Here is a 9,416-nt window from a genome sequence, read left to right on the forward strand (position 1 = left end):
GACTTCAAAAGATACCCTCATCCTCCAGCTCAGAACAGACTCCTGTGGCCTGTGACTGGTCCCACCTCCCCTCAGACCCTCCCCAGCCCCGAAGGGCCCACAGGAAGAGTGTCCCAGGGCCCTCTCTGCGCTGGCCCTGCCATCTGTCCCTCGGGCCTCTTGTGCCTTCTGCCTGCAGACGTCTCCCGCAGAGTCCCTCCTGGAAGCTGCTCTCCCCAGGCGGCCCCGTCCCTCTCAGTCCGGCTGAGAAGCCTCCCAGTCCTCAGACCCCAGGCAGGTCAGGCTTTCAACCTCTCCTGGCCCCCATGCCAGGGCTTGCTGTCTCTGGTTCAGCTGTTCCTCTGGACAGTGAGCCCTTGGAGGGCCAGGACGGAGCCACGTGGGTGGATATGGGAGACTTGCATGTCGGCTCATCGGCCGCTGTGTTCCAGGGCTCTAGAGCGGGGGTGCCCCAGCGCCTTCTTCCCAAGGGCCTCTTGTCCCCAGGACAGCGGCTCAGAGCCCTTTGGGCTGGGTATCACTGCCAGTCTGGGTGTGGCTACCATGTCCCCGTGTGACTCTATCAGAAGCCACCGACATTCCTGACTGCTGTGGACCTGCCTCCTCTCCCGGCCTGGCCCCTGAGGGTGGACAGTGGCTCCCCCAGAGCCTGGGGTTCCTGGGCCGGGCTGGTCTGGCTTGTCCCACAGGCAGCAAAGGCTGGGGGGTGCCCCATTTCAGACCCAAAACAAGACTTGGGCCCCACAGCCTCTGCAGGCCAAGGGAGGGCGGGACTCATGACCCATTGGTTCTGTGTCCTGAAGGGGCTTCTCCCACCCAGAAATCTCAGCACCGCCTCCAGGCAGGCCCAGGCCTCCATGCTGAGGTATTTCCAGCCGGGTCTCATCACTGGCTTGCTTCAAGGGCTGTTTCCATAAATGGTGCTGCTCTCATAATTACCGGTCCAGGCCTCAGACAGCTCTGGACCCCAAATTAAAAGGGAACACCCACACATACCACCACATCAAGCCCGCCAAGGCCAAGAATAGATCCCAGGAGATGTGAGCAAGAAAGATGCAATTCCTCCAGTGAAATCCCAGGAAAGAACTGAACTGTGGGAATTTTCCAGAAAGAAGTGGTCAGTGACACATCCTCTCTTGCCTGTGGGAAAGAGGTTCCGGGAGGAGGGGGGCTGGGTGCACCTCCCCACCCTGTGCCTCACCCCGGAGGAGCCCCCATCAGCAGGCAGGGGGTGGGCACATTCTTCGGTCAGAGCTGGAAAGGCCTTCAGGCAACCCTGCAGAGATGGGGAAACTGAGGCCAAGGGGGGCAGAGGGTTTCCAGGGTTAGATTAGAGGCCCGTGTCAGATTAGAGGCCCGTGATGTGGATGTTCACACTTGGGGCCAGTGTGAAACGAGTGGCCCTGGAGTTCAATGGGACATACTGGGATGGGGGTCACCCGTCAACAAGGCCCTCCTGTCAACAGACACCTGAGAATGCCTGTGAAGCCACCTTCCTCCAGGCGGGGCCCTGTGGGGACTTGGGGTCCCAGGGGAGGGCCCAGGGAGCTGTGGCACCCATTCTTGGCCCCCACACAGACAGGGAGGGCCGGCCCCACTCTGTCCCACCTGACCAGGCCCAGGCTCCTCCTGGCTCTCCCTGCCTCCTGCTGGGTTCCTCTTTCCCTCAACTTCCTGCCACAGGGGTGGGGGGGGGCAAAGAGGGGGGCAAAGGGTGGGGGGGCAGGGGTGGGGGCAGGGAAGAGTCAGACTTGGTCGTGTTCTCAGGTTGTTCAGGGGCTGCTGAGAAGTATGAGAAAGAGGGGTTAGGTGTGCCCCTGGGTCACACAGGCAGAAAGCGACTAGAATCCTAAGAGAATTGCATGCAAGGCAGGTGGGGCTTCTGCCTGGAAAGAGCCTGTCCCTGTGGGATTGTGGGGTAGTAGCAGAGAGATTTATGGAAACCCTGACCCACCTTCATTTAAAAGTGGGTGGAGTTTTCACAAGCAAAAATGGAGGTAAGTGTATTCTATGAAGGAGCTACCCAATGAGCAATGGTACAGAAGTGGGGCGCGGTCAGCACCCATTTGTGAAGTTCCTTCTGTGTGTCAGCCTCCAGCTGGCTACACTGCATGCAACCCCGTGAGGCTGGCTCACTTACCTTGTCTCAAAGGTGTGGAAACTGAGTTTCAGGGACTTGAAGCAAGCTGCTCAGCATCGCATAGCTCTCAAATGGCACACGCAAGATTAAAATTCCCGCTTTAATATATCCACAGAGGGACGTGGGTAAAAGTGTTCAGAACAACCCGAATGTCCCTAACAATGGATGGACTGTGGCATGTATATTCATGCAATGGAATACAACTCAGTTAGGAAAGAAAGAATTACAGATACAACAACATGGAGGAAAATGGAAACAGAAGTATGCTGAGTCAAAGACTAGACTCAAGAGTATGCACTGTAAGATTCCATTTATGTGAAGTTCAAAGAACAGACCATGGCAATGAAGATCAGAAAGTAGATGCTGGAGGGACTGTCTGGTAGGAATGGGGCTCCCCAGGGGCACCCAAGTTACATGCTTCTGCAGAATCTGAATTTTGTAGAATGAGCATGCATTATTTCTATAAATCCCCCCAAAATAAAAATACTTTAACAACAGGCTTCTTAGCTTACAACACACATTCACGTTTAGTTCAATTTGACAGCACTTACTGCATCTAATGATAGGCCGGGACCTGGTGGACGCAGCTGCTATGTCTGACATGGAGGCAGGGAGACGACCCGCTGTGTGGCCTTGGGAAAACCACCTAACTGCTCTGAGCCTCATTCTCTTCTCTTTCAAACACAGATGTGATGGCAATTGTGAGATACAAATGATGGAACAGATGCGGAGGTTCTGGGCACATGGGCATTGCTGGGTATCATCTCACACAAGCCCGGAACAGCCCCATAAGATGAGTATCTCCATTTTACAGAGGAGGAAACTGAGGCTTGGGGAGGTTGACTGGAAAGCCCAGATCACACTGAGATCAGGTGTCGGTGTCAGCATGCAAATTCCGTGTGTGTGGGTCTCAGGTCAGAAACCCCCAATCTAGCCCTATCTGTCTCGCCATTGTTCAGCCCCTCCTGTTTCCAGGAGCCCTAATTACCTTTAGGGCTCACATATGTATTATGTGTCTCTCGCACTAGAAAGTCATCTCCCTGAGGACAGGAACTTTACTTTTTTCATTTTTTTTTTTTTTTTTTTTGAGACAGAATCTCTCTCTGTTGCCCAGGCTGGAGTGCAGTGGCGCGATCTTGGCTCACTGCAAGATCTGCCTCCCGGGTTCACGCCATTCTCCTGCCTCAGCCTCCTGAGTAGCTGGGACTACAGATGCCCACCACCACGCCCGGCTAATTTTTTTTGTATTTTTGGTAGAGACGGGTTTCACCGTGTTAGCCAGGATGGTCTCGATCTCCTGACCTCGTGATCCGCCCGTCTCGGCCTCCCAAAGTGCTGGGATTACAGGCGTGATACTTTTTTCACTGTTATATCCCCAGTGACTAGAACTGTGCCTGGTCCTTGGTAGGTGCTACAGAACTATTTGCTGAATGAATGAATGGGAAAATGAAACAGGTCCCTAGTAAAGAAACAAAGGAAGTGGCCCCAGGGCCCACGGAGATGGTGCCACCCTTCCAGGTCACATGGCAAGGGCAGAGCAGGACCCGGGCCAGGTCCTGAATTCCCACTCAGTCCTGCTTCTCCCAAATCCAGACGGCTCTGTTCATCAACACCCCGGTCCATGGCCACTGGAGACCACAGGAGCAAATCTGTCTGGTTCAGGAAGGGGTCAGGACGAAAGTGAAGCTGCCTGCATTCTGATCCTGGCTGGACTTCTGCCTGCTAGTCCTGCGTATGCCTCAGTTTCTCAATCTGGAACATGGGCACCTGCCTCTCCGCTGACATGGGTGGAGAAGGATTGAGAAGGAGTGTGCAGAGGTGGTCCTTCCTACCATCCTTCCTCCCTCAGGAGGGGCCGGGCCAGCCTGAGGCACTGGGGCCAAGCCATGGCGGTGTTGTGAGAAGGCGCCTCTGCCACAGAGCCACAGGGTCAGGGATGGGAGGCACCTTGCTTTTTGGATGCCATCACCGTAGAATGGACGAGAAAGCAGAGGCTCAGGGAAGGGAAGGGCCGTGGCCCAGGACATGCAGGAGTTAATGGCGGGCCCAGGCAGCACAAGAACCTGGGTCCTGCCTCCCAGTTCAGGGCTCTCCCCTCCCTGAGCAGAGACACCAGGGACAGAATCCAACTGCTCCATCACTGTCCTGCCCAAGAAAGCCCAGGTCTACAGGCTGATATGGATGACAGGCCAGGCGGGGCCCCGGCTCTGACCCCAGCCCCGGCCTCCCATTGCAGCAGACTCTGAACATCAGGACGCAGGCTTGCCTTCCTAAAGTACCTGCTCTGCACAGAGACCTGAGCCATGGCGGGAGGCCTGTGAGAGTCCCACCCTCTGGGTCCTACAGGCTGCCATCAACAGCTGGGCCCTAGGGGCACCAGGCCTGGCTATTCAGGAGCCAGATGAGGCTGATAGGAGAGGTGGAGCTGGCGGGAGCAGGTGTGGGAGCCTGGGTGTGGGCGGTGACACCACAGCGACCCTGCTATTAGATCCCGTGGTGGCTCTGGGGCCGCCAACCTTCAGGGGCCTCCAAACACTGACAGCATCCTGGTATGTGTCTACCCGCCCCCACCTGCCCCACGGCCTCAGTAATTACCAGTTAAAGCTACTCTAACTGAGAGAGTTCTACTAGTGCAGTTAGCAGAGCAGAATAAAGAAGCCTTCTGACAGCTGGCCACACCCACCCGCAGCCTGGGCTTCCACTAACAACTACCTGCTTGTTAATCCCGCAGCGCTGGAGGCTACGGGTCTGCATGAAATGCCCAGAGCTGGGGTGGGAGGAAGCTGGGATTTGGAATCCACAGCCATGGATGTCATACCGGATGTGCTGTGTGGCCCTGGGCTGGCCATTTAACCTCTCTGAGCCCATGAAACAGGGCTGGCAAAAGAGTCTCACATGAATTAAATGAGGCATTGTAAGGCTGTGAAAGTTCGCCTGTAATCCCAGCACTTTGGGAGGCTGAGGTGGGAGGATTGCTTCAGTTCAGGAGTTCAAGACCAGCCTGGGCAATATAGTGAGCCTCCCCATCTCTACAAGAAATATTTTAAAATTATCTGGGTGTGGTGGTGTGCAACTGTAGCCCTAGCTACTGGGGAGGCTGAAGGAGGAGGACTGCTTGAGCCCAGGAATTAGAGGCCACAGTGAGCTATAATCGCACCACTACACTCCAGCCTGGGGAATGGAGCGAGACCCTGCCTCTTAAAAAAAAAAAAAAAGAAAAAGAAAGAAAGAAAAAAAGAGAAAAATTTCACATGCTACTTTTCATTTTAAAAATAAGTACAAACACCTTTGATGGGCTTTTAGAGTTCATTTCTGGGTTTCAGGTGTACAAGACATGTGGAGATGTTCTTGTCACCTCCACACTAAGGCTGGGCTACAGCTGGAAGGCTAGAAATGGCCAGGTCCAGGTTCACCCTGAGGGGAGCAGCACAGGCTTTCCATTCCTGCCCCTCTACCAATCACACAACAACCCTGAGGACAGATCACCAGGCACCTCATTTTACAAGGAGCAACCAAGGCTGAGAGGGTGACGAACTTCCCTAAGGTCACACAGAGGGGTCGACCCTGCCCAATTCCCAGCAACAGCCCCACCAGGCTGGGCATGTCCTGACCCAGGGGATGCCAGGGGAGGCAGGACATGGGCTGGGTGGTGACTCATTCTGATGGTCGACTCCCCCGGGGACGTTCTTGGACGACTCCATCCACAGCTCTTCTTGGTCTTGAGCCCAGTGTCAGCCTGTCCTGATGACAGAGGCCCAGTCCCAGCTTCACGATGGTCTCCTCTGTCCCACATCCCCCACCCTGTCCTCTAACTAGGAAGGCAGCATCCAGATCCCACCGGCCAGATTCCTGTGCCTGCACTGGGCGCTCACCGATGGTGAACGGCTGTCTCCTGCTGCTCACCTCCACCACCAGCTGAGCAGAGGCTTGGCCATGCCCTCTTCTGCCCTAGTGTAGGAAGCAAATGGCTGACGGCCCCACAAAACCTGCTGCGGCTCAGTCCCCTGTGTTCTTCAGCCCAGACTCCTCAGAAAGCTCTCTGCACCCTGAAAGCCTGACCTGACAACAGCAATGTCATCTCACTGGGCACCGGATGGACGGACAGTCAGGCTTTCTGGCTGTCCTGGCTCAGCGGCTTTGAGGCTGCACTGTCCTAGGCATGGCGCTGCCTCTCTGAGCCTCACTGTCCTCATCTGGGAGATGGGGATGAAGACGGTGGCTGTTACCAGGGTTGTCGTGAGGATGAAGAATTAATGATGTTGTCTGTGGAGGGAGGCTGGTGGCCGGGGCAGGTTCCCTCTCCCTCCTCTCAGCCCCTCAGCTCCCCTACTTTGGGCTGAGCTGTGGTCCTTGGCCCCCAGACCCTGGCCTGTCACTAGCCACAGACAGGAGGCAAAGCAGATGGGGGACCTGACCAACAGTAACTACACAACCATAGACCAAAGAGTTTAGTACTGGAAAAAAAATCTCTGAGATCTTAAGAAATAAATCGCTCCAGGGTGTGACAAGATGTTTGCAGACAGGAAAAGCCAGGCTTTGCCTCGGAGAACAAAGTGGGTCCAGCTACCCACTGGGCCATTCCACAGGCCTGGACACTCACCCTATACCAGATCACATCCGAGGTGTTGGGCCCAGGGTGACAAGGCCACAGTCCCTGACCCACTGAACTGAGCCTGCTCCTTCCCCAGCCGCTCCCCTGACAGCCGCGCCTCACCCAGGCTCCGCACAGGGAAGAGCCTGCTGGGGACTCAGGGCACGCGAGTTAGCTCTGGTCACTCTGATGATGTGACCACAGGTTTCCACTCTGAACTTTGTCCCTCTCCTCAGTACTGCCCTTATCACAGTGACAGCATCCCCGCCTCTGTTTACTCACCTGTCTCCCCAGGACCAGGCTGTCTGCCTGGGGCAGCCCAGGTGGGCAAGGACATCACCTGATTCTTACTCCTGGGTGTGTTTGGGGCAGGGTGAAGGCAGCGCCTGGGAGTCCACAGTTCCCCCCACCCTGCTCCTGACCACCCCGCAGCCCAGGGGGCCCCATGACCCTTAGACTTTCCCTATCCACGGCGGTCCCACTCCCCTGTGGTTCGCGTTCACCGTCTGTGACACACCGTTCGGCCAGGGCCCGGCGGATGCGCGCACTCTCCCCTGCAGCCAGTTTACTCCGAAGGTCCCCGCGCGGACGGCCGCACTCACCCATGTTGACGAAGCTCATGATCAGGTCGGCGCGGCCCAGGCGCTGCTCCGCGGGCGCGCCGTCCTCGTCGTCGTCGTCGGCCATGGCGTGGTACAAGTCCAGCATGAAGAGCGGCGCGGACGCGGGCAGCCGGGAGGCGGCGGGTGGCGCGCGGAGCCGGGGCCGCCCGGGTAGCCCGAGCATCGCCAGGATCTCGCGCTGCACATCCCGGCGCTCGCGCGCGCCCAGACGTCGCTGGGGACAGCCGGGCTGGGGTCGCAGGCCGGGGCCGCCCCCGCCCAGCGCGCACAACGCCAGGCCTAGGAGCCAGAGCGGGCCGAGAAGCGCGGCCATGGCGGGCAGGGGGACGCTCAGCTGGCGGGCATCGGCTCCGCGGCCGCCCCTGGGCCCGGGGACGCCCCGATGGCAGCGGGGAGCTGGGTTCGGCGAGCGGGGGGCCGGCCTCGGCGGGCGGCGTACGCGGCCTCAGCGCGGTCCCTGGAGCGCCCCCCGAGCGGCACCTGCCCCGGCTCTGGGACAAGCGGACGCCGACGCCACCGCCTCGAGGCCGGGGCTCCTCTGAGGACTGGGACTGTCAGCCAATCCGTCTGTCGCCGCCGTGCCCACCAGTCCGTCTGTGGCCGCGGTCCGCGCAGCGCAGGGTCGACGGGCGAGCTCCGGCAGCGACCAGTGCTGCGCGATTCCCGCGAGTCCCAGCCCCGGCTCAGCCGTCGGTGCCGCCCGCCCACCCCCGGGACTGACCAATGGGGGCGCGGGGGCGGGGCCGGGGCGCGGAGGCCACGCCCGCGAGGGTCCTGGGGCGGCGGCCGGTGTCGCGGGTGGGGCGACCCGGAGGTGCGAACTCGGGGTGGCTGGCAGGTGGTCCGGGCGAGGGGCCTGCAGCCTGGGCGTCAGGGTGGTCATGGCCGTAGTGGCTCCCGCCGCGGGCCTAGGCGCATAGATCCTAAGGCTGCGGCGCCGTCCAAGTCTCGCCAGTGGTGCCACCCGGTCGCCCTGCCGTGGTGTGCGGGGGTCGTCACCGGGCCCGACACGCGGCCCCAGCCCCGTCTGGAGAGCCGGGCGGTGCCAGCCAAGCCCCGGGGGTGGGGCACGTTCCTCTGCCCGCAGTAGCCGGCCCGGGTTCCGGCCACCGCGGCCCCTCGCCGCCTCCTGGCGCCTTCCCCGTGGCCCCTGCATGCGCTTCTGAGGGCGCCTCCTTCCCAGCACCTGCTCGGCTGCCTCTCCATGCGTCCCCCACCTGGCTCCCGCGTGAGCCCGGGCAGGGTCCCAGGCGGGCCGCCCCCGCCAGCCCACGCTGCGCGCCCTGCGTCCCCGGTACTGATACAGCTTTGCAGAGGAGACTCCGCTTCCTGCCTCCATCCGGGCCAGAGGCTCTGGGGCCCTTCCCGAACACTCGGGAGCCACCTGTGCACGTCTTCTTAGTCGCCACAGCCCCGGTGCAGGCCTGGTAGGAGAAGGATCCCCGCGGAAACGTCTCGACTGACTCAGTCTCTTTCTGCACACCCTGCTCTTCCCTGGGCCCGCTCTCGCCTTACATAATTATTCCTGTGTGGTTCAGGCGCTGCGGAAGAAGGCACCTAGACTGCGCTGGGAAAGGTCAGTGGAGGGAAGTGCTTCAGGCAGACGGAATAGCTTGTGCCAAGGCCCTGAGACCCCGGGGGGGAGCCTAATAATGGTAACAGTCAGCACTTTACACGCGCGAGGCATGTTCTGAGTGTGTGTCCCGTGTCATTTCTGTGATGCTCGCACATCGTTAGGGGGTACATACCACTGGAACCTCCTCTTTTAACATATGAGGAAACTGAGGCACACAGTGGTTAAGGGACTTACGCCATGTCACACAGCAGTGGAGCTGGGCTTGGGCAGGGGGGCAGTAGAACCTGGAGAGCCCAGGGGGCAAATGGCCAAGGCTGGAGGGGCTGGCAAGGGAGGGACCGCAAAGGGCCTCACAGGAGCTAGACGAGAGCCCTGGGCACCAGATTATGGTGCCCCCCCATGTGGACTGAAGATTAAACCTTGAAGCAAGTGTATAATGCCCTCAAAATCACGTTTTGAAGTCATCACCTCAATAAAATTTTCTAC

The 9,416-nt window shown here is 59.1% G+C and overlaps 1 protein-coding gene across 6 annotated transcripts in view; it reads right to left on the reverse strand.

Annotated features, from left to right (window-relative positions):
• LOC105494783 (bone morphogenetic protein 8B) overlaps positions 1-7,802 on the reverse strand; it is a 34,685-nt gene extending 26,883 nt beyond the window's left edge. For all 6 annotated transcript variants that reach the window (XR_011622804.1, XR_011622805.1, XR_011622807.1 and 3 more), the window contains exon 1: positions 7,334-7,802. Coding sequence is in view for 3 of the 6 variants with exons in the window: in XM_011763607.3 (XP_011761909.2) it covers positions 7,334-7,667 (334 nt within the window). In the remaining 3 variants the exon portion in view is untranslated. The remainder of the gene's footprint in view (positions 1-7,333) is intronic.
• Between the last annotated feature and the right edge of the window lie 1,614 nt (positions 7,803-9,416).

The sequence above is a fragment of the Macaca nemestrina genome, chromosome 1 (genome assembly GCF_043159975.1).
Source record: "Macaca nemestrina isolate mMacNem1 chromosome 1, mMacNem.hap1, whole genome shotgun sequence".
Lineage (NCBI taxonomy): Eukaryota > Metazoa > Chordata > Mammalia > Primates > Cercopithecidae > Macaca > Macaca nemestrina.